This window comes from Armigeres subalbatus, chromosome 1 (genome assembly GCF_024139115.2).
Source record: "Armigeres subalbatus isolate Guangzhou_Male chromosome 1, GZ_Asu_2, whole genome shotgun sequence".
NCBI classification, from domain to species: Eukaryota; Metazoa; Arthropoda; class Insecta; order Diptera; family Culicidae; genus Armigeres; species Armigeres subalbatus.
The window spans coordinates 151,338,005-151,363,639 of NC_085139.1; the positions used below are offsets into that span (position 1 = coordinate 151,338,005).

Here is a 25,635-nt window from a genome sequence, read left to right on the forward strand (position 1 = left end):
AGTTTGGTAACCTTTAGGTGGCCAACCTGGAGCCGGTTCCGGTGGGAACCCAAAGAGGACATACCGAATTGGGCATATTGGTGCAGTTCTACGGCTTGAAATTTGGGATTTTCCACACATAAGCAAATGGAACTTATGCTGAGTACTTTCAAGTTATTCTGGTCACCTTCAGGTGGCCAACCTGGAGTAGGTTCCGGTGGGAACCCAATGAGGACATTTACGGATTTGATCATATTGGTGTCGTTCGACGGCTTAAAATATGGGATTTTACTCGAATAAGCGATTGGAACTCATGCCGAATATTTCCAAGTGAGTTTGGTCACACTCCGATGGCCAACCTGGAGCCGGTTCCGGTGGGAACCCAATGAGGACATTTACGGATTTGATCATATTGGTGACGTTCGACGGCTTAAAATTCGGGATTTTACTCGAATAAGCGACTCGAACTCATGCCGAATATTTCCAAGTGAATTTGGTCACACTCAGATGGCCAACCTGGAGCCGGTTCCGGTGGGAACCCAATGCGGACAATTACGGATTTGATCATATTGGTGCCGTTCGACGGCTTAAAATTCGGGATTTTTCTCAAACAAGCGACTAGAACTCATGCCGAGTACTTCCAGGGGAGTTTGGTAATCTTTGAACGGCCAACCTGCAGCCGGTTCCGGTGGGAACCCAAAGAGGACATACCGAATTGGGCATATTGATGCAGTTCTACGGCTTGAAATTTGGGATTTTCCACACATAAGCAAAGGGAACTCATGCTGAGTACTTCCAAGTTATTCTGGTCACCTTCAGGTGGCCAACCTGGAGCCGGTTCCGGTGGGAACCCAATGAGGACATTTACGGATTTGATCATATTGGTGTCGTTCGACGGCTTAAAATATGGGATTTTACTCGAATAAGCGATTGGAACTCATGCCGAATATTTCCAAGTGAGTTTGGTCACCCTCCGATGGCCAACCTGGAGCCGGTTCCGGTGGGAACCCAATGAGGACATTTACGGATTGGATCATATTGGTGCCGTTCAACGGCTTATAATTCGTGTTTTTTCACGAATAAGAGAATGGTGAGTACTTCAAAGTGAGTTTGGTCACAATCAGTTGGCCAACTTGGAGCCGGTTCCGGTGGGAGCCTAAGAGGAAATTTACGGAATTGAACATATTGGTGCCGATCGTCGGCTTAAAATTCGTGATTTCTCATGAATAAGGGATTGGAACTTATTCAGTGTGTTTGTATTTCATGACCTGGAACATTGAATCGTTTGATGACCCAATGAGGACATTTTAAAAATCGAGCTTATGGGTGCTAGAGCTGTGCGCATATTGAAATGTTATCGGCGGCGACGTGATAGACCATTTTCAGTCAGCGACGGCGGCGTGGCGAAGTTCCTCCAGGAGTTCCTCCGGAAGTTCCTCAAGGAATTTCTCCGGAAGTTCCTCCAGAAATTTCTCCGGAAAATCCTCCAGGAATTCCTCCAGGAATTCCTCCGGAAGTTCCTCCAGGAATTCCTCCGGAAGTTCCTCCAGGAATTCCTCCGGAAGTTCCTCCAGGAATTCCTCCGGAAGTTCCTCCAGGAATTCCTCCGGAAGTTCCTCCAGGAATTCCTCCGGAAGTTCCTCCAGGAATTCCTCCGGAAGTTCCTCCAGGAATTCCTCCGGAAGTTCCTCCAGGAATTCCTCCGGAAGTTCCTTCAGGAATTCCTCCGGAAGTTCCTTCAAGAATTCCTCCGGAAGTTCCTCCAGGAATTCCTCCGGAAGTTCCTCCAGGAATTCCTCCGGAAGTTCCTCCAGGAATTCCTCCGGAAGTTCCTCCAGGAATTCCTCCGGAAGTTCCTCCAGGAATTCCTCCGGAAGTTCCTCCAGGAATTCCTCCGGAAGTTCCTCCAGGAATTCCTCCAGGAATTCCTCCGGAAGTTCCTCCAGGATTTCCTCCGGAAGTTCCTCCAGGAATTCCTCCGGAAGTTCCTCCAGGAATTCCTCCGGAAGTTCCTCCAGGAATTCGTCGGGAAGTTCCTCCAGGAATTCCTCGGGAAGTTCCTCCAGGAATTCCTCCGGAAGTTCCTCCAGGAATTCCTCCGGAAGTTCCTCCAGGAATTCCTCCTCCAGGAATTCCTCCGGAAGTTCCTCCAGGAATTCCTCCGGAAGTTCCTCCAGGAATTCCTCCGGAAGTTCCTCCAGGAATTCCTCCGGAAGTTCCTCCAGGAATTCCTCCGGAAGTTCCTCCAGGAATTCCTCCGGAAGTTCCTCCAGGAATTCCTCCGGAAGTTCCTCCAGGAATTCCTCCGGAAGTTCCTCCAGGAATTCCTCCGGAAGTTCCTCCAGGAATTCCTCCGGAAGTTCCTCCAGGAATTCCTCCGGAAGTTCCTCCAGGAATTCCTCGGAAGTTCCTCCAGGAATTCCTCCGGAAGTTCCTCCAGGAATTCCTCCGGAAGTTCCTCCAGGAATTCCTCCGGAAGTTCCTCCAGGAATTCCTCCGAAGTTCCTCCAGGAATTCCTCCGGAAGTTCCTCCAGGAATTCCTCCGGAAGTTCCTCCAGGAATTCCTCGGAAGTTCCTCCAGGAATTCCTCCGGAAGTTCCTCCAGGAATTCCTCCGGAAGTTCCTCCAGGAATTCCTCCGGAAGTTCCTCCAGGAATTCCTCCGGAAGTTCCTCCAGGAATTCCTCCGGAAGTTCCTCCAGGAATTCCTCGGAAGTTCCTCCAGGAATTCCTCCGGAAGTTCCTCCAGGAATTCCTCCGGAAGTTCCTCCAGGAATTCCTCCGGAAGTTCCTCCAGGAATTCCTCCGGAAGTTCCTCCAGGAATTCCTCCGAAGTTCCTCCAGGAATTCCTCCGGAAGTTCCTCCAGGAATTCCTCCGGAAGTTCCTCCAGGAATTCCTCCGGAAGTTCCTCCAGGAATTCCTCCGGAAGTTCCTCCAGGAATTCCTCCGGGAGTTCCTCCAGGAATTCCTCCGGAAGTTCCTCCAGGAATTCCTCCGGAAGTTCCTCCAGGAATTCCTCCGGAAGTTCCTCAGGAATTCCTCCGGAAGTTCCTCCAGGAATTCCTCCGGAAGTTCCTCCAGGAATTCCTCCGGAAGTTCCTCCAGGAATTCCTCCGGAAGTTCCTCCAGGAATTCCTCCGGAAGTTCCTCCAGGAATTCCTCCGGAAGTTCCTCCAGGAATTCCTCCGGAAGTTCCTCCAGGAATTCCTCCGGAAGTTCCTCCAGGAATTCCTCCGGAAGTTCCTCCAGGAATTCCTCCGGAAGTTCCTCCAGGAATTCCTCCGAAGTTCCTCCAGGAATTCCTCCGGAAGTTCCTCCAGGAATTCCTCCGGAAGTTCCTCCAGGAATTCCTCCGGAAGTTCCTCCAGGAATTCCTCCGAAGTTCCTCCAGGAATTCCTCCGGAAGTTCCTCCAGGAATTCCTCCGGAAGTTCCTCCAGGAATTCCTCGGAAGTTCCTCCAGGAATTCCTCCGGAAGTTCCTCCAGGAATTCCTCCGGAAGTTCCTCCAGGAATTCCTCCGAAGTTCCTCCGGAAATTCCTCCGGAAATTCCTCCTGGATTTCCTCGGAAATTCCTCCAGGAATTCCTCCGGAAGTTCCTCCAGGAATTCCTCCGGAAGTTCCTCCAGGAATTCCTCCGGAAGTTCCTCCAGGAATTCCTCCGGAAGTTCCTCCAGGAATTCCTCCGGAAATTCCTCCAGGAATTCCTCCGGAAGTTCCTCCAGGAATTCCTCCGGAAGTTCTTCCAGGAATTCCTCCGGAAGTTCCTCCAGGAATTCCTCCGGAAGTTCCTCAAGGAATTCCTCCGGAAGTTCTTCCAGGAATTCCTCCGGAAGTTCTTCCAGGAATTCCTCCGGAAGTTCCTCCGGAAGTTCCTCCGGAAGTTCCTCAAGGAATTCCACCGGAAGTTCCTCAAGGAATTCCTCCGGAAATTCCTCAAGGAATTCCTCCGGAAATTCCTCAAGGAATTCCTCCGGAATTTCCTAAAGAAAGTCCTCCGGAAGTTCAACAAGGAATTCTTCCGGAAGTTCATCAAGAAATTTCTCCGGAAGTTCCTCAAGGAATTCCTCCGGAAGTTTCTCAAGGAATTTCTCCGGAAGTTCCTCCTGGAATTTTTCCGGAAGTTCCTCAAGGAATTCCTCCGGAAATTCCTCAAGGAATTCCTCCGGAAGTTCCTCAAGGAAATCCTCCGGAAGTTCCTCAAGGAAATCCTCCGGAAGTTCCTCAAGGAAATCCTCCGGAAGTTCCTCAAAGAATTCTTCCGGAAGGTCCTCAAGGAATTCCTCCGGAAGTTCCTCAAGAAATTTCTCCGGAAAATCCTCAAGGAATTCCTTTGGAAGGTTCTCAAGAAATTCTTCCGAAAGTTCCTCAAGGAATTCCTCCGTAAGTTCCTCAAAAAATTCCTCCGTAAGTTCCTCAAGGAATTCCTCTGGAAGTTCCTCAAGGAATTCCTCGGGAGGTTCTCAAGGAATTTCTCCGGAAGTTCTTCAAGGAATTCCTCCGGTAGTTCTTCAAGCAAATCCTCCGGAAGTTCCGCCAAGAATTCCTCCGAAAGTACCTCCAGGAACTCCTTCAGAAGTTCCTTCAGGAACTCCTCCAGAAGTTCCATCAGGAACTCCTACAGAAGTTCCTTCAGGAACTCTTCCAGAAGTTCCTTCAGGTACTCCTCCAGACGTTCCTTCAGGGACTCCTCCAGAAGTTCCTTCAGGAACTTCTCCAGTAGTTCCTTTAGGAACTCCTCCAGAAATTCCTCCAGGAACTCCTCCAGAAATTTTTCCAGTTACGGAGGAATTCCTGGAGGTACTTCCGGAGGAATTCCTGTAGGTACTTTCGGAGGAATTCTTGGAGGAAATTCCGAAGAAATCCCTGGAGGTACTTCCGAAGGAATTCTTGGCGGAACTTCCGGAGGAATTGCTTGAAGAACTACCGGAGGAATTCCTTGAAGAACTTCCGGAAATATTCCTTGAGGAACCTCCCTAGGAATTCCTTGAGGACTTTCCAGAAGGATTCCTTGATAAACTTCCGGAGGAATTCCTTGAGGAACTTATGGAGGCATTCCTTGAGGAACTTCCGGAGGAATTCCGTGAGGAACTTCCGGAGGAATTCCTGGAGGAACTTCCGGAGGAATTCCTGGAGGAACTTCCGGAGGAATTCCTGGAGGAACTTCCGGAGGAATTTCTTAGGAACTTTCGGAGGAATTCCTTGATAACCTTCCGGAGGAATTCCTTGAGGATTTTCCTGAGGAATTCCGTGAGGAACTTCCGGAGGAATTTCTTGAGGAACTTCCGGAGGAGTTTCTTGAGGAACTTCCGGAGGAATTCCTTGAGGAACTTCTGGAGGAATTCCTTGAGGATTTTCCGGAGGAATTCCTTGAGGAACTTTCGGAGGAATTCCTGGAGGAACTTCCGGAGGAATTCCTTGATGAACCTCCGGATGAATTCTTTATTGAGCTTCCGGAGGAATTCCTTGAGGAATTTCCGGAGGAATTCCTTGAGAAACTTCCGGTGGATTTCCTGGAGGAACTTCCGAAGGAATTCATGGCGGAACTTCCGGAGGATTTGCTTGAAGAACTACCGGAGGAATTCCTTGAAGAACTTCCGAAAAATTCCTTGAGGAACTTACGGAGGAATTCCTTGAGGAACTGCCGGTGGAGTTCCTTGAGGAACTTCCGGAGGAATTCCTGGAGGAACTTCCGGAGGAATTCCTAGAGGAACTTCCGGAGGAATTCCTGGAGGAACTTACGGAGGAATTCCTGGAGGAACTTCCGGAGGAATTCCTGGAGGAACTTCCGGAGGAATTCCTGGAGGAACTTCCGGAGGAATTCCTGGAGGAACTTCCGGAGGAATTCCTGGAGGAACTTCCGGAGGAAATCCTGGAGGAACTTCCGGAGGAAATCCTGGAACTTCCGGAGGAATTCCTGGAGGAACTTTCGGAGGAATTCCTGGAGGAACTTCCGGGGGAATTCCTGGAGGAACTTCCGGGGGAATTCCTGGAGGAACTTCTGGAGGAATTCCTGGAGGAACTTCAGGGGGAGTTCCTGGTGGAACTTCTGGGGGAGTTTCTAGAGGAACTTCCGTAGGAGTTCCTATAGAAACTTCCGTAGGAGTTCCTGGAGGAACTTCCGGAGGAATTTCTGGAGGAACTTCAGAGGAATTCCTGAAGGAACTTCCGGAGGAATTTCTGGATGAACTTCCAGAGAAATTCCTGGATGAACTTCCGGAGGAACTCCTGGAGGAACTTCGCCACGCCGCCGTCGCTGACTGAAAATGGTCTATCACGTCGCCGCCGATAACATTTCAATATGCGCACAGCTCTAGCACCCATAAGCTCGATTTTTAATATGTTCTCATTGGGTCATCAACTGGAACGATTCAATGTTCCAGGTCATGAAATACAAACACACTGAATAAGTTCCAATCCCTTATTCATGAGAAATCACGAATTTTAAGCCGACGATCGGCACCAATATGTTCAATTCCGTAAATTTCCTCTTAGGCTCCCACCGGAACCGGCACCAAGTTGGCCAACTGATTGTGACCAAACTCACTTTGAAGTACTCACCATTCTCTTATTCGTGCAAAAACACGAATTATAAGCCGTTGAACGGCACCAATATGATCCAATCCGTAAATGTTCTCATTGGGTTCCCACCGGAACCTACTCCAGGTTGGCCACCTGAAGGTGACCAGAATAACTTGGAAGTACTCAGCATGAGTTCCATTTGCTTATGTGTGGAAAATCCCAAATTTCAAGCCGTAGAACTGCACCAATATGTCCAATTCGGTATGTCCTCTTTGGGTTCCCACCGGAACCGGCTGCAGGTTGGCCGCTCAAAGATTACCAAACTCCTCTGGAAGTACTCGGCATGAGTTCTAGTCGCTTGTTTGAGGAAAATCCCGAATTTTAAGCCGTCGAACGGCACCAATATGATCAAATCCGTAATTGTCCGCATTGGGTTCCCACCGGAACCGGCTCCAGGTTGGCCATCTGAGTGTGACCAAATTCACTTGGAAATATTCGGCATGAGTTCGAGTCGCTTATTCGAGTAAAATCGAATTTTAAGCCGTCGAACGTCACCAATATGATCAAATCCGTAAATGTCCTCATTGGGTTCCCACCGGAACCGGCTCCAGGTTGGCCACCTGAAGATGGTCAAACATACTTTAAAGTATAATGCATGAGCTCCTTTTGCTTTTGTGAGTGAATTCAAGTCATTTGGACATTTAAACGCTTCCAATATATCCATTTCGGAAGTGTCCACTTTAGGTCCCTAGCGGAACCGATATCAAGCAGCCATGTACCCGGAACCAATTGCTGGGTCCTTGAAATCTCAAATATAACATATGGTTGCATTTAGATTCACCATTCATAGATTTTTCATGAACAAAACCATTTTTTCGTGAGTTTCTTGGAAAAATTACATTCTGGGTTACCATAGGTACCCCACGGGGTTTTGGCCTCAATCCGGAACCATTACGAAAATTCACGTTCTCAAGCCATTTCCTGAAAATATATTAAATTTTCGATCCAACCATGCCTGTTTCGTTAAAATCGGGTGATCATTGACGAAATGAGAGCAAATTGAAAAATAATTTTTAGTCATTTTCGTCTGCTGGTATCGTAAAGGTTAAACTGATCCAAAATTATTTATCAGATCGCTCACTGCAGGTAAACTATCAGAATTCTAAATCTGATAGATTACCTGTAAAGGCCGGTGTCCCCAAGCATACCTGGGGCCCATATTGTATTACATTTTTATTTCTGACTTACCTGATTTACCACCAGGATGTCAAAAATCTTTGTTTGCAGATGACACGGGCCTCTCAGGCAAAGGGCGAAACCTTCGTTTCATTTGTAGTAGATTACAAAAAAGTTTGGATGTTTTCTCCACTTACTTGCAAAAAATGGAAAATTTCCCCGAATGCTTCCAAAAGTCAGCTTATAATTTTCCCACATAAGCCGAGAGCTTCTTATTTGAAACCTTCTAGCAAACATATTGTTACTATGAATGGGGTTCCAATTAATTGGTCCAGCGAAGCTAAATATTTAGGAGATCAAAAATTAACTTTTAAAAGTCACATTAAAGGCATTCAAGCCAAATGTAATAAATATATTAAGTAGACACTTATAAACAGAAAATCAAAATATTGTCTTAAGAACATACTTTTGAATTACAAAAATTGTTTAAGACCTGCCATGTTGTACGCTGTGCCAATATGGACTAGTTGCTGCAATACCAGAAAGAAGGCACTTCAGAGGATTCAAAATAAAATTTTGAAAATGATTCTGAAGTTGCCTCCGTAGAGTATGTCTGCCGCTAATCAGAAAGTCGAGCACATCTGTATATGGAGGCCCATATACAGATGTGCTCGACTTGCGGTTAGCGGCAGTATTGTACCAATGAACTTCATAGAATTTCTACTATTGAGACATTGCAACAAATGTCCACCAAAATAATTTCCAATTTTAGACAAAAATCGTTGCAATCTTCTATTTCAACGATTAGCTCCTTGTACCCTTAGTATAAAATAGGTTAAGTTTAGTTTAAGTTGAAAACATTGTAATTCCTACATGGTTCAATTCAACCGGAGAAAAAATCTTATATAAACTTATATGTTTTCGCAACAGTTCTAGCAAAAGTTGTCCTGAAAAAAATTGTCGAAGACACCAAGTTTATAATTTCATTTCTTGTGGAGATTTTATGCCAACAAGCATTGAACATGTTCGAAGTATAAACATATAAGCATATGGAGACGCATGGTGCATCGGCACATCAACTCCTTGTGATAGAAGATTAATTTCGCTTACAACTCTACAGTTCAAGTATTAATTTAGAGTTCATTACTTGTACTTTCTTATGCGTATAAGATTGACTGCCACAATTTTTCCGTTGTCAAGTTGCAGTTAAATCAATAATGACTAAAAATCCAATAAAAGTGTTATATTTTTATTATTTTTCAAGTTTTTAAGTCAGCCATCAAACGGCGTACTTTAATATTATCCAAAACTTTCTTGAACATGCAAAAAATGGAGAAATGAAAATGAAAAAGATATGAGGAAAAAACACAATCTCCAAAAGTAACGGAAATACGAACTTGGTGTCTTCGTCAAAGTTTTTCAGGAAACTTTTTGCTACAACTTTTATGAGGAATCAAACCTAATATGCTGTGAAGTGGAAAAAAAAAATTTTTCATCTCACTTTTGGGGGGATCGATCAAAATCGAAAGGCTCCAAAGGGAATACCTCCAAAGAAGCGCATCGACTTACTGATAAAATATCTCGAAGACACCATTACGCTAAATTGCATAAAAAAGTACTATTTAATAAACGCGCCAAAAACATGATTTTAGCCACTGTGCGTCGTCAGAATTGGGATAATTTCTCGTCAGAATTTGGAGAATTCTTCGTTGGAGGAACTTCCGGAGGAAATCCTGGAACTTCCGGAGGAATTCCTGGAGGAACTTTCGGAGGAATTCCTGGAGGAACTTCCGGGGGAATTCCTGGAGGAACTTCCGGGGGAATTCCTGGAGGAACTTCTGGAGGAATTCCTGGAGGAACTTCAGGGGGAATTCCTGGAGGAACTTCTGGAGGAATTCCTGGAGGAACTTCCGGAGGAATTCCTGGAGGAACTTCCGGAGGAATTCCTGGAGGAACTTCCGGAGGAATTTCTGGAGGAACTTCCAGAGGAATTCCTGAAGGAACTTCCGGAGGAATTTCTGGATGAACTTCCAGAGAAATTCCTGGATGAACTTCCGGAGGAACTCCTGGAGGAACTTCGCCACGCCGCCGTCGCTGACTGAAAATGGTCTATCACGTCGCCGCCGATAACATTTCAATATGCGCACAGCTCTAGCACCCATAAGCTCGATTTTTAATATGTTCTCATTGGGTCATCAACTGGAACGATTCAATGTTCCAGGTCATGAAATACAAACACACTGAATAAGTTCCAATCCCTTATTCATGAGAAATCACGAATTTTAAGCCGACGATCGGCACCAATATGTTCAATTCCGTAAATTTCCTCTTAGGCTCCCACCGGAACCGGCACCAAGTTGGCCAACTGATTGTGACCAAACTCACTTTGAAGTACTCACCATTCTCTTATTCGTGCAAAAACACGAATTATAAGCCGTTGAACGGCACCAATATGATCCAATCCGTAAATGTCCTCATTGGGTTCCCACCGGAACCTACTCCAGGTTGGCCACCTGAAGGTGACCAGAATAACTTGGAAGTACTCAGCATGAGTTCCATTTGCTTATGTGTGGAAAATCCCAAATTTCAAGCCGTAGAACTGCACCAATATGTCCAATTCGGTATGTCCTCTTTGGGTTCCCACCGGAACCGGCTGCAGGTTGGCCGCTCAAAGATTACCAAACTCCTCTGGAAGTACTCGGCATGAGTTCTAGTCGCTTGTTTGAGGAAAATCCCGAATTTTAAGCCGTCGAACGGCACCAATATGATCAAATCCGTAATTGTCCGCATTGGGTTCCCACCGGAACCGGCTCCAGGTTGGCCATCTGAGTGTGACCAAATTCACTTGGAAATATTCGGCATGAGTTCGAGTCGCTTATTCGAGTAAAATCCCGAATTTTAAGCCGTCGAACGTCACCAATATGATCAAATCCGTAAATGTCCTCATTGGGTTCCCACCGGAACCGGCTCCAGGTTGGCCACCTGAAGATGGTCAAACATACTTTAAAGTATAATGCATGAGCTCCTTTTGCTTTTGTGAGTGAATTCAAGTCATTTGGACATTTAAACGCTTCCAATATATCCATTTCGGAAGTGTCCACTTTAGGTCCCTACCGGAACCGATATCAAGCAGCCATGTACCCGGAACCAATTGCTGGGTCCTTGAAATCTCAAATATAACATATGATTGCATTTATATTCACCATTCATAGATTTTTCATGAACAAAACCATTTTTTCGTGAGTTTCTTGGAAAAATTACATTCTGGGTTACCATAGGTACCCCACGGGGTTTTGGCCTCAATCCGGAACCATTACGAAAATTCACGTTCTCAAGCCATTTCCTGAAAATATATTAAATTTTCGATCCAACCATGCCTGTTTCGTTAAAATCGGGTGATCATTGACGAAATGAGAGCAAATTGAAAAATAATTTTTAGTCATTTTCGTCTGCTGGTATCGTAAAGGTTAATAGTGTCTATAGTCAGAGCGATTCCAATCCCAAAGTTCCAGGCATATTTTTACATATTTTCACTTAATTTAACGATTTCGTACGCCGAAATGGGGCAGTTTTTCACCCCGGTATCTAATTATAGAGTTGCTAATAAACAATACTTACATTGACAATTGTGCTCGAAGCGCTGCCAGATCATTTAGATTTGATTGTAGCTCAGCTATTTTAAGAACATTTGCATCAACAACATTTTGTAGTTTTAAATTCTCCAGATGACATTCTTGAAGTTCGTCGTTTAAATTGCCTTTCTAGAAATCCGAAATGCTTATAAATCAAATTTGAACATAGCGGTATAAATGATTACTTCCTGCGTGCAATCTGCTAATAGCAATCTCATTGCGTGCATTTCCTTACTAGTGTTTTCCAATCTTTGCTCAATTATAGATATTTTGTTTGCTTGCTCAAGATTCACATGTTTCAGCGTTATTTGACTAGCCTATAAGAAGATTATAAATATACTAAGCTTGGAAAGGCATAACTCGTTTCTTACCTTAAGCTCTGCAATTTTTTCCACGCTGAAATCTTCAGACTCTGTTTTGGTATTAATCTCTGCGTTCTTCAGCTCCTGTAACTCCTTTTCAAGCACCTGAAACATTGGTTTGTCATTGATTTATGAGTTCTTGAATGGGCTAGGTTATAATAAAATGAATAGCAGTCAGTCATAAAATGGAGCATATGGGGAACTGACGTTTTAGGAAACCCGAAGTACCTAAGTACAGTTTAAACTAAGCGGGATTGTATAGCACTCGAGAAGAAACATAAGAAAGTCGAGGACCGGCTATCCCTTTTCGTCAAAGGTAATAAGACTGTTGAAAGCCAAGACGCGAAGCGACAAATGAAGCAATATCCAATCGCGATTCCAAAGCTGATTAGAACTGAACAGGGCTTTCTATTAAAGTAATATTGTACAGGACATCAAAGCGAAGTATGATGGCGCACGGCTATGGCAGAGATGACCACTAATCGCGAAGCAATAGCGATAACCGGGAGTGGAAAGAGGTTCACTTGGAACTACAACACCCAGTTACTAAAAAACGCGGAATAAAGAAAGTGCCAACTATACTCTTCTCCTGCTTTTGGGGGAAAACGCTGACGAGCTCTAATCATTTGTTCCCTAAGTAAACAAGGGCAGAGGCGCCAACTTCATGAAATTATTGGGGGGGCATAGACGTATGAAATTATTCAATTCGGGAAATTAAAACATCACCACAATCGATTTCGTAAAGTCTTACCTCCATCTTACATATACATTTTTTATTCTCTGGCTTTTTCTGGTAATAAATTGATTAACCTCTTCATCCACATTTATTCGCCATGTCTTTGTAGAAGTGCGGTGGAGATATGGAATTCAGTCGCTGTTGTCCCATACTGAATCTCCTATAGGCTTTCAACCTTCGAAGCCCAGAAAATGATCGCTGATATCGGAATAGTGATGAATACCTTTATTACATACTTGACAAATTATGGCAGAAGATCTATCAAATGTGGTTGTTTTTGCAGATAGTCCACGACGTCTGAGACGCTTTTAGCAGATTTGGTAACTTCTATCACCAACTGCAGAAATATATTTCGTTGCACCATCAAACGCTCCGCGAAATGGGTTGCGCCACGGTAAAAATGATTAATGCTTCAATGTGTGCATATAAATAGTGTTTTTATTGATTGAAAAATAAAAATATGTTCCAAACTGCTTGATTTATTGAAAAACAAAAATAATAGTGTCCAACTAGGACATTTGCTCCGTCGAATGGTTCCAGTTGCAAATCTCGCGTTTAGTTTCATAGGGGCGTAACTGTATTGATCGATTTCTCTGAATCCATTTTATATTTGATTAATAACTCAATTGTTTCAAAAGCTACAACAGTGATTATTGATTCTGATGCAAGATACAATCATCCTTTATCACACCAAACTATTAAATCATCGACAAACTAGCGCAATTCGGTACAATAATAAAAAGAAAACATCGACGAAGACAAATCGATCTATACAGTTACGCCCCTATGAAACTAAGCGCGAGAAATCGGTCCTTCTATATGAAACGCGTTTAAAAAAAATATGGGCTTCACACATACACACACGCACAGACGGACATGTGCTCCGTTTTACGAGCTTAGTCGATTGGTATATAACACTATGGGCAGTGGCGTAGCCAGGAAATTGGTCTGGGGGGGGTTTTCTGAACAATTTTTTTTTCGAAAAAAAAAATTTCTTCTAAAAATGTTGTCTCTGGGGGGGGTTTTATGCCCAAAACCACCCCCGTGGCTACGCCACTGACTATGGGAGATGAAGCGATGCTTCAAATGCAAGGCGTTTGGACACCAGGTGCGCAACGGCAAAGGTCGGGAGAGATTCGGTCTATGTAGAAAATATGGCGAAGAAGGGCACGTTGCTAGGGACTGTACGAAGCATCCGAGATGCATGCTCTGCAAACCGGAGGACGGAAACGACCAAACGACGGGTGGCTTCTAATACCCTGCATACAAGAAGGCGATGGCGGGCCAGGATGAATGGAGATCATCCAGTTAAATATCAATCATTGCGACACCGCACCGCACAGTAGCTGTTGTGGCAGTGGACAACAGAAGCAATGTACATTATTGCTAAGCCGTATCGAATTCTTTCAAATATCGACAATTGGGTGGCGGATTCATCGGAGATTGCGGCTATCCAAGTGATGGGCGAATTCTCTAGTCAAGAAGTGGTAGACAGCTCATAGAGGAGACTCCAGAGCACGTGGTATTCGATTGTCCGAGGTTTGCGGAAGCACTTAGAGGAATGCCTGCCTTGAGGGCGGACAACATCGCAGAGCGAATGTGTCACGATAAAGATACGTGGAATGCGGTAAGCAGAGTCGTGACGCAAATATTGTCAGAGCTGCAGCGTTGATGGAGAAGGGATCAACAAATAAGCGCTGTGAGCAGTGTTTGGCCTCGGGTCGTCGAGGCGCCAACCGAAAACGTCAGACCGACCTCTGCACTAGATCTGCCAACCTGCTGAAGAAAGAAAAAAGAGGAAGGAAGTGCTTCGGGTATGGAGGGCGCAGCCAATGTGCCCGTCATCCACCACCGAAATTGACGAACCACCTCTGCAACCCGAAGACGAAGTCAGCGCAATGCGCGAACAAAAAAATGGGTGTACTTTTACTTACATTTTTAGTTTCAATTTCCTGTCTTAGTTTTACCGTGTTCCATTTACATTTAGTTTCCAGCGAAGAAATGTCTATTTTTAATTTTTCAATATCCTTGAGGCTGTTCTTGTGTTCTTGTGTCTGGAAATATAATAAGTGAAATAGCATGCATGTCTCTTAGGTACGAGTATACTTTAACATCCAATGCAGTAGAAATGCGGGTTTTATCATCTTTAACTGTTTTAAGTTTGTCATTTAGCATATCAAATTCCTTGTGCATTTTCTTCTCACGCTTATCAGCTTGTTCTAGTTGACTTTTCAAATCTATTAGATTTTTTTCCACAATCGCAAATCTCATTACGATACTTTCTTTATCTTTTAGAGCTGTTTGTTGTTCTTTCTGGAGCTATTAGAGGAAAAAGTGAAAACAATGAATTAGTCGTTCAGATTATTATTGAAGGGCTTTCAACATGTTGCAACCACGTAAATTTTATTTTATTTGAGTCGTTACAAAAACCCTTGAATAATCCCCAGCGGTAATAGTGCCTTTCTCATGCATTATGGGAATAGTATTTTGGCCATAGTAAATTACTTCTGCTTTCAAAGTATGCACTTGGCCGAACTAATGCGAAAGAGTGAATGACACCTTATTTTTAAAGCACCCTCTTTTTTTTACAAAGTCCATCACTTAATTGCATTTCCCTTTTCAATAATCCTCCTAAATTTATAGCTGATTCGAATGTAATTTGAGGAGCACGCGCGGTTTGAAGTTTGTATTAAAATTACTATAAAAACAGTAACTTTCATGGAAAACCGTTCCCCAACGCTTCCCTTTAAGCTCTAAAAACATGAGTATATCGGCAACACAGGAAATTTTACAAGGAAACAGGCCGTCTTTGTTGCGAAACGATTTGATGTTCGTAAGAAAATTTATTAAGGAAATACTGAATCGTGGGAAATTCGATTTAACCCGTATAAGAATAACATCAATATCAATAATGAGCATTTTTGTTTTCTTCATAACTTTACTTCAAAACGAGAAATCACTTCGCAACAACAACTGCCTTTCAGCTTGAGGAGTATTCTGTGTACTCAATGTGTTGATTATATTTAAATAGTTCATGAGCAACCTCACGGAACGGTCTTTCACTTTCGATGAAATTGTACCTAATAACAACATTACAATCATCAGAATCACTATTTTGCATAATTTACAAAAAAAAATCTATTTCCCCCCAAGTACATACAATACAGATTTTTAACGCATGCTAATACAGATTAACAAAAAAAAATCATCTGACAGCCCTGTATTCACGTGAAAAATCACGTAACTGATCTGTCTTGAACAAACAATTGTTACGTGATGTTAGTAATGTTCACCTAAAACTCACGTAACTTTTACCAAAAATCCTGGTGAATGTTTGTATATACTCTTAAACAATTTAAGTGGTGTTAGTGTGATTGCAGCTTCGGTATTTGCGGAAAACGGATTTACCTGAAAACAAATATGGTCCTCATCCACCATACTTTTGACGTGAGAGTGACTTGACGCTCAATAAGGTGGAATAGTAAATGATTAATTTAATTAAATATTTGTCGATGGCGCAGTTGTCGAGATGGTATGCAGAAATTTATTTTCGATAAAATATTTGTTCAATCAATACGCTACGAAACTATATTGTTAACAAAAGAAACCATTGCAATTTCCCGACGCTCTTTCAAAGTTTGGATGTTTATAAGATTGTAGCGTGTCTCATATGATGGAAGTTGGAATGTTGACCAACTTAATTTACAAAAAACAAATAATAGGAATTGTTTTTGTACTGATTCTAATCTTTCTTATTGAAAATGGGAACCATGCAATACTGCAATATTCCAGTATCGTACATAAGCAATATACATATAATGTTTTAATTGTGTCATGAAAGTTATAGCAGAAACGTTTTATAAAACCCATCACATTATTTGCTTTATGAATAATGGTGTTGTAGTGGTCGATGAACGTTAGTTTGGACTCTAGGATAATTCCTAAATCTCAAACTTTATCCCATTTTTCTACAACGTGGTTTCCTAATGCAATTGATACATTTGAAGATGTTCTTTTTCTGCTAAATAATATAAGGTTACATTTTTTCGCATTTAGTTGCAGTAGGCTTTTATTGCACCATTCGTAGAATGTGCTCATTTCGTTCTGGAAGATGTTAAGGTCATCTTTGTTCCCTATGTCTAAAAAGAGCTTCATCTGCATAGATTAGTACTTTAAGTTTGTCAAGAATAAAGGAAATGTCGGTTACATATATTATGAATAATGGAGGTCCCAAATGAGAGCCCTGGGGAACACTGGAAGTGACTTGAATGGGTTTTGATCTATTGTTATTAAATTTTATAATTGAAGGAGTTCAGGCTCAATTCCAATTTTTTTTATTTGAATGGAAGCATGGGTATATCTATGCGATCAAATGCTTTACTAAAGTCCGTATAAAAAGCTTCAACCCTTTTATCCATTGCATTAAGCGTATAATCAACAAATTCAAGTAAATTGGTTGAACTTGACGCCCTTTAAAGAAGCCATGCTGCACGTCTGTAATTCGGTATTTTACTTGTTGGAATAATTTTTTGTTTACAATGGCCTCAAAAAGTTTTCTTTTTGACAATGGCTTTTCCACGATAATTACGTATGTCTGATTTCTTGCCAGATTTGAAAATGGGTATCACAAAATTTGTTTTCCATATATTTGGGAATTCTCCAAATTCTAGTGACATATTAAATAGCCAAAATAATGGAGCGGTTAGTTCCATTGCTAAGCTTTTCATAAATAGAGGAAAGATTTCATCAGGTCCAGGACCTTTCGAGGCGTCTTAACTTCGTGACTTGAAGCTGATTCACTCCAATATCATTTATCAATATTTCAATATCAATATCAATTTATCAATATATCAAAAATCTGCTTCATTACAGTTCTTTTCCGAGTTATCCCCAATATTTCCGTCAAGGTGCATACTTAATGGAAAGTTACTAGAATTCAGTTTAGTTTTTACGTAATTAAAGAAGTTCTTTAGACAGGACTTTATTTCGCTCTCAGTTTTTGAATTGTAACCTTCAAAAGCGTCACTGATAGCGTAATTCAGATGATCGCATAAGTCCAAGTAAAATAGTAAATTTTCATTACTAATATGATTTTTGTAAATTTTGTTTGCCTTTTGCTTGCGATTTCTTAAGTTCTTAATTTGTCGGTTATACTAAATAGGGTGTTTATTATTGTTATGACGTCGTTTTCGCTTCAATGGAATTTTTTTTTTGTGAAATTATTTCAGATAATAATCTGTAAAAAGTGCTAACAGCTGTTTCGACATTTTCTTCATTTCTTAAGACTATTTGCCAGTTTAAACTGCTTAACTGAACTCGAATATTTTCACAATTCGCTAAATTGTATTCAAAGGCATCATCATACTCACAGTCGTTAGGTCTTTGTTGGTCATAACGAGTATTCGATTGCAGTTTGGAACGCTTCACAATGGATTTAGAGTCCAAATAGCAATTTTGGTTGTTTTTTATATGATTAATTTGATTCAATCCTAAGCTTGCAGACTTGTCAAAGATTGATTGCAAAGTTTCGTTATCCCTAACGACTGGTCGTAAAATACATTAATTTTCAGAGTCAAGAATAAAGTCAGCATGGCGTCGGTTAAAGTCACCATAGATGTGAGCTTTAAACTCCGATGGATGTTCTGATAGTATTTGGTCAGCGCATTGAAAAAAGATTCGTAGTTATTTTTAGATGCATGATTTGGTTGAAACATACTGATGCAATGTGCATTTCTCCAGCTATATGGGTTTTTACCCACATATGCTCAAATTCTTTGAATTTATTTGTTGTGGTGATTTCCGAATTAAAGTTTGCCGAAATTGCTATTAGAACCATCTCAATTTTGTCGCTTCTTTTTGCTAACATGCGTGCACAATGCTGAAAAAATCACAAAAAAATAAAAATACAAATCAAATAGTATTCCAGTGCTTTGTTTTTCGTGAGATAAATATCGGAACTATGAGATGAAGTCCGGGAGCAGTAACCATATTTTTTATAGTAATTATATTTTTTTCCAGTAGCCTTGTGAGCAAAGGCGTAGGATTGCCAATCCGGAGTAGGCGAGTTCGATTCTTGGTCCGGTGTAGGATGTTTTCGGGTTGACCCGAGCAAACATAAAAAACATAATGTGAGCATATAGCAAAAATATTTTTATTTTGACATCAAATTGAAATCATAATTTGTTTTCAAATATAACATCATGATTGATTACATATTTTGATATAATTTTGCTGTATCTAAGGTTCGATTTCTCAAAATTAAGCACCTTCATCGAAAAAATATTTGGTAGGCGTAGTAGCGGACACCTTCCTACATAACCGGTAACAAATAGTTTTTCATAAAAAGTTCCTGGTGCCTTTCTCGAGCATTAAAAAAATAAGAAAAACACATAAAAGAGGTCGAAATAGTACTTTAAGTGATGTGTGATGTGTGTGGCACAGGGTTTGCAGAATAGATAACGCTCTCAATAGATAACGAACAACGATAAAAGAGAGCCAAAAACCACTTCGAATCATAGCCATGAAAACAAAACTATCGCACTTGTATTCTGACCTTATACGCATAACTGTCCCATGTACATAGGAAATCTCAGCAAACATGGGACAAATCTAGACCAACATTTGAAAAGGGCGTAACAGCCAAAAATTATTCCTTCTGATTCTTCATCCACATATATAGCTATATATGTAGACGAAGAATCCAAAGGAATAAATTTTGGCTGTTACGCCCTTTTCAAATGTTGGTCTAGAAATGTGCGTATGACGGCAGTATTGCAAGTTGGAAAAAAAACTGATTCGGATAGGTGGCCCCCACTGGAGGCCATATTTTTTTCGCACAGCTTTGTAAAACAAGTTGAAATGCATCATCAGAACCGGTGCCCCCGAGTATTGAAAGAAATTTATCATGAGTTGTAGCCTCCCGAATCAGTTCATTATCGTAACAGCTACCTATGGTACCAAATGTTTCGCTGCGCCGCATTTTACGGTATTTTAACATCTTGAACCAAATTTATACATATCAGTTTATGTTAGGAAAACATTTGAACTCGGTAACTTAACATGATATAAATTTGTTAGTTCAGACTGATGATATAGCTACTTGATATAAAGAAGCTTGACATGAGACTTTTTTTTTAATTCTTTAAAAACGTGATTTTTTATCTTAAAAGTAAGTTCATCACGGCTTGACATGAGATGTCATATCCATTATTTCCGTTGAAAATAAGATATGTGAACTTTGATGTCAAGCTACTCTATATCATGTGATATAGCTTGTAGTCTGGAAGGCACATTTTAACTCTCTCCTTCTTAGGAAGCGTACGCAAAACAGGCAACAAAAGTAAATATGAAAAATATAATATGTAATGTGACCAGCAAGCGTTCTACGAAACGCGGGACGCCTATTTGGATTGCGTCAATGGCGGCTTGAAAATGAATCCTCCAAAAGTGCATTTCACATAGATTTTGGCCTCAACAAAATGAAAAAATATTTGTAAGGCTGTATGAATTGAAATAAATGTGTAAAACGAAAGTTGAAAAATGCAGCGTCCCGCGAAACGCGAGACGTCTGGTCACATTAAATATGACAGACATATGTAACATTTAGACAATAAAAAAAAAGTTTTTGCCCACGGATAACAGTAACACAGAAATTAACTTACCAATTTTTTTTCACATTCCAGAATGCCCTTTTCCTTTAGCAAAAGTTTTATCAAATCATCCTTCTGCTCCAATGTTTTAGACAGGTACGCTATTGTATTGTTTTCTTCATTATGTTGACAAGGCATTTCAACTCTATTTTCAACAGCATCTATTCGATTTGTCGCTTCAATATTTCCAGGTTCACCATCTGCCTCAATTGTTGAATGATCCATATTGGTGATTCAATTAAGTTAAATGCTGAAAATTGGAGTGTTTTGTTATTATTTAAATATAGGAGTTGAAGTAATCTGAGCATAATCGTACACAATATAACTATAGTAAATTATTTGTTTGGCTACACTTTCGCTACTACAATAGCCCTGTCCAATAAAAGCTCGAAGTCAAGACAACATTTTCAAAACGACTTATCTGCTTTTGTAAATAAAGATTGAAACGTCGATTTGACGAATATGATAGGGGGAATGACGGCTTTGGCAGGTTTTGTTCTATTATTAGCAGGGGTTTTTTATGACTGATTATGCTCAAATTTGGCCTAAACATTCTTTGTGCATCAAAGAATATTGTGGCTAAATTCCCAAAATTTGGTCGACAAAAACCCCCCTGACAATAATAGAACAAAACCTGCCAAAGCCGTCTTTTCCCCTAGCACACCCACGCAAACAAACACCACCAACCGGTAGCAGGAACCTTCAGCTACCTATTGATGGTGTTGGTTTGGGTGGGAGTGCTAGGAGTGCTATCAGATTCGTCCAATCGACGTTTGAACTTTTCTTTACAAAATCAGATAAGTCATTTTGAAAATTTTGTCTTGAAGTATAGTTTACAAATCAATACCAAATTTTCAAAACGACTTATCTGCTTTTGTAAACGAAGATTCAAACGTCGATTTGACGAATCTGATAGCACTCCCACGCACACCAACACCACTAATACGTAGGTGAGTGAAGGCTTCTGCTAACTGTTTTTGGTGTTGGTTTGAATGGGAGTGCTATCACCACAGATAATCACATTCGTGTGCTATCGCATTCGTCAAATCGACGTTTGAATCTTTGTTTACAAAAGCAGATAAGCCGTTTTGAAAATTTGGTGTTGAAATACAAACACTTTCTTCGAGTTTAAGAGCTGAGTTAAGAGCACCACACAATGGATACGTTTGCGTAAGTTTTGACAGTTTTCCCAAACAAAAACTGTCAAAACGCACGCAAACGTACACGGAAGAAAAAAAAGTACCCAAAATTGAGTATTTTTAAACTTACTTTTGAGTTATTTTTTCTCTACTCTTTCATCCACTCTTTCTTTTGTTGTCAAAAACAAAAGATCCAAACCAGAGTGAATGTAAATAAGAGTGGCGACACTGTCAGAATTGGAACAGAATTCATCTGTCATTCCCATACAAAATCGTGTTCCAAACGAGCAGGAGCCCTGTCAAATGCGGCACATGTCGCCACTCTTAATTACATACACTCTGGCTATAGCGTTTCGAAATCCTGGAAGGACCACATTTCACGCACGGCAATGATGCCTATATGTTATGTGGTAGATGGACATATAGGTTGATACCGGAGATAGGTACGTGGGCAGGGTTTGCAAAAATCGCTCAATAGATAACGAACAACGATAAAAGAGAGGCAAAAACTGTTCCAAATCATAACAAGCCATGATAACAAATTTATCAAACTTGTATACAAGTGCGAAAAAACAGAATCGGATAGACAGCCCCTACAGAAAAATGGTGATTTTCGCTTTGTTTTCGCTCCTTTCGTGTTGGTTACTGCACAGCTGTGTAGCACAAATTAAAATGCATCATCTCATAAGAGCCATTTCTTCCCACATTTGGAGCTTTCTAAAAGTAATTTATCATGGGGTATAACATCCCGAATCAGTTCTCTATCATGACAGCTTGCGAAAAAAGTTTCTCGCGATATGCTTCATATCGTATATGTATACCTATGTATACAGAGATGATAAGTGAGAGACTTGCTCATTCTCTTTAGGATTCAATCCCTGTACGTGGGTCAAGAGGCGCCATGGGGAAATCACTTTCCACCTGACGCAGTTTCTTACAGGCCATGGTTGCTTCAGACAGTATCTACACCGGTTCGGACACTCGGCCTCGACCGAGTGTCCGGTGTGCATATGTTTAGAGGAAACGGCGGAACATGTGTTGTTCATGTGCCCACGTTTTCGCACAATGCTTGACCACATGCTTACCACATGTGGTCTGGACACTACCCCGGACAACCTAGTTCGAAGGATGTGTAAAGATGAAGTTGGCTGGAAAGCCGTTTTATCGGCTATCGTCTCGATCCTTTTATCGAACAAGTGGCCGCGCGAAAAACAACATGGAAAGGGGTCCTCGTCAAGGCTGGGGCAGGCGTAGGCACCGCGTCGGCAAGTCCCTCTGGGGTGCACGCGGCATCATCATTCTTGATACCAGCCGTGCAGAGGGAAGCAGGCGCGAAGTCTATCCTTCCCAACTTCCGAGGACATAGAGCATGGTAAGGACAGCTGGAAAGCCAGCAATGCGCTGGCACGATACCATGGTGTTTTTCTAAAAAGCGAGTCACGATATTCGGTGCTGCAAGTACACGCAGCTAACCTCGAGAGTGCGTTGTGCACTGCCCCCCCTTTGAAGCATTACTTTCTGGTTGTACCGAAGGGACGATGGGCTTGGCGGCAATGGAAACGGTTTAGCGGGTCGAGGATGTAGACCTGCCTCCCTCGTTTGCTGATGTAGGTGGTCCCTAACCCCGCAATTCCTGGAAATGTGCAAGAATGAGAATACTGGGAACGAAATAGCAAGAGCGTTAACGCAGTTCATGATGTCGCTGCATCGAAAATGACGTGAAGACCAGAGGGCATCTGGAAGCGATCATAATATCACGGTCGGTTACGTCATAGCTTCCGTCGTCGGGGAACTTCCTGTTGAGATAGGATAGATCCGCCACCGGGGACTGTCTATCGAGCTGGGAGCAATCGAGCTGGGAGCTTAATGGCTCAAGAACACAGAAGATTGGTTTCGAGGAGTTTCCGCCGCCGGGGAGGCTCTTGTCGGAGTAGGCTAGATGCATCGTCGGGGACTAGGCCGAGTAGAACGTGGCGCGTTGTAGCACTGGTTTCGGGTCGTCGGAGCACCATTGAACCGGACGCTATGCTCTACCCGGAATCTCTGGATCAACGCTGCAGTCGAACTTGTCACTCGCTGAAGTAAGAAAGGGCTCCAGACCTGCGCCGAAACACCAGAAATGTTAAAAGTGGTAAAAGATATTCAACAAGTCTTACACGAAAGCGAGTCGTCGGTTCCGAGGGAAATTCCAACACCGGGGAACTCCCTGTCGGAGTAGGATAGATCTGTCACCGGGGATCATCTGAGTAGCCCGCGATTCAGCTGGGTGTTCGGGGGAGTTTCCCCTACTGGGAGGCTTCTAGCCGGAGTAGGCTAGATCCACCGCCGGGGACTATGCCGAGTAGTGTGGATGCGTTGAATGATCAGCTATGGGTAGTCGAAGCGCCAGTGAACCGGACGCTATGCTCCACCCGGAATCACTGGACCGACTTTCCCGTTGAAGTGAGAAATTGCCTCGGACTATCTAGGCGAGACATTAGTGTTGGACACGCAATAAACTTCCACGGCTCAGTTGATATTTTGTACTCGTAGCGCGCGGACGTTTACCAGCTAGTTTATTTTCGGACTGTTGTAGTAACCGGCACTGTAGGTAGCAAAGCAACGTGCTTTGCTTCTTGTGTCATTCTCGCTCGTACGGTTATCTCTGTGCGGTCGATTAGAACAATGATAGTCAACACTGTTCAATTTCGCTTTCTACCTACCGCTCCCCGACCAACTTTGGTGGAGATCACTGGGTTTGTGCGACAGTTGGATACTGATGTATCTCTTATGGAAGCAGTATACAAAATAGCGGTGGATCGCTCGCTGTTTGTAAAATTTATTTCGATGGATGCAATGCAGGAGTCGTTAATGAAGAATCAAGAATGTCCAGTACATCTGGGTGTTTGACTTGCCACCAGAATTGCCGAATAACGATCTCAAGCAGTTTCTTGTGGAGTACGGTTCTGTGGTCCGGGAAAAATACCCGACAAACGTAGGTCTTGACCATATGTACACCGGCGTGAGAGGCGTGTTATTATTTATTTATACAGACTAAGGCCGAAGTGGCCTGTGCGGTATATAAGAGTCTTCTCCATTCGGCTCGGTCCATGGCTACACGTTGCTAACCACACAGTCTACGGAGGGTCTGCAAGTCATCTTGCACCTGATCGATCCACCTTGCCCGCTGCGCACCTCGCCTTCTTGCACCCGTCGGATCGTTGTCGAGAACCATTTTCACCGGGTTACTGTCCGACATTCTGGCTACGTGCCCGGCCCACCGTAGTTGTCCAATTTTCGCGGTTTGAACGATGGATGGTTCTCCCAGCAGCTCATGCAACTCGTGGTTCATTCGCCTCCTCCACGTACCGTCCGCCATCTGCACCCTACCATAAATTGGTTCCTTTCGAAAATTCCAGGTGCGCGTTGGTCCTCCACTAGCATAGTTCAGGTCTCGTGTCCGGTAGAGGACTACCGGTCTAATGAGCGTTTTGTAGATTGTCAGTTTGGTACGGCGGCGAACTCTATTCGATCGGAGCGTCTTGCGGAGTCCGAAGTACGTACGATTTTCAGCCACTAGCGTCTCCGAATTTCTCTGCTGGTATCATTTTCGGCAGTCACCAGTGAGCCCAAGTACACACATTCTTCTACCACCTCGATTTCGTCACCACCGATGCAAACTCGCGGTGGGTGGCTCACATTGTCTTCTCTTGAACCTCTTCCTATCATGTACTTCGTCTTCGACGTGTTGATGACTAGTCCTATCCGCTTGGCTTCTCTCTTCAGTCCGATGTAGGGTTCCTCCATCTTCTCAAAGTTACGTGCCACAATATCTATGTCGTCGGCGAAGCCAAATAGCTGGACGGACTAATTGAAAATTGTATCACTCGTGTTAATCCCTGCTCTTCGTATTAACCCTTCCAAAGCGATGTTGAATAGCAGACACGAAAGACCATCACCTTGCCGTAACCCTCTGCGGGTTTCGAAGGGACTCGAGAATGCCCCTGAAACTCAAACTACGCACATCACCCGATCCATCGTCGCTTTGATCAACCGTGTCAGTTTATCCGAAAATCCGTGTTCGTGCATTAGCTGCCATAGTTGGTCCTGATCGATTGTATCATATACGGCTTTGAAGTCGATGAATAGATGATGTGTGGGCACGTTGTATTCGCGGCATTTCTGCAGTACTTGGCGAATGGCGAACACCTGGTCCGTGGTACCCGCCTGGTACTGCCCCACGAACTCCCTTGCAATTGGTGTTAGTCGACGGCATAAAATTTGGGAGAATACCTTGTAGGCGGCGTTCAGCAATGTGATTGCGCGGTAGTTGCTATAATCCAGCTTATCGCCCTTTTTGTAGATGGGACACACGACACCTTCCATCCAACCCTTCGGGAAAACTTCCTCCTCCCAAATCTTGGTAATGACCCAGTGCAGCGCTCTAGCCAGTGCCTCAC

The 25,635-nt window shown here is 42.7% G+C and overlaps 1 protein-coding gene across 12 annotated transcripts in view; it reads right to left on the bottom strand.

Moving 5' to 3' along the window:
* Positions 1 to 25,635, bottom strand: part of LOC134205271 (227 kDa spindle- and centromere-associated protein-like) — a 261,767-nt gene that overhangs the window by 164,966 nt on the left and 71,166 nt on the right. For all 12 annotated transcript variants that reach the window (XR_009978107.1, XR_009978106.1, XR_009978109.1 and 9 more), the window contains 5 exons: positions 14,515 to 14,727; positions 14,343 to 14,462; positions 11,682 to 11,777; positions 11,496 to 11,627; positions 11,297 to 11,439 (listed from right to left, as the gene is read on the bottom strand). Coding sequence is in view for 7 of the 12 variants with exons in the window: in XM_062680373.1 (XP_062536357.1) it covers positions 11,297 to 11,439; positions 11,496 to 11,627; positions 11,682 to 11,777; positions 14,343 to 14,462; positions 14,515 to 14,727 (704 nt within the window). In the remaining 5 variants the exon portion in view is untranslated. The remainder of the gene's footprint in view (positions 1 to 11,296; positions 11,440 to 11,495; positions 11,628 to 11,681; positions 11,778 to 14,342; positions 14,463 to 14,514; positions 14,728 to 25,635) is intronic.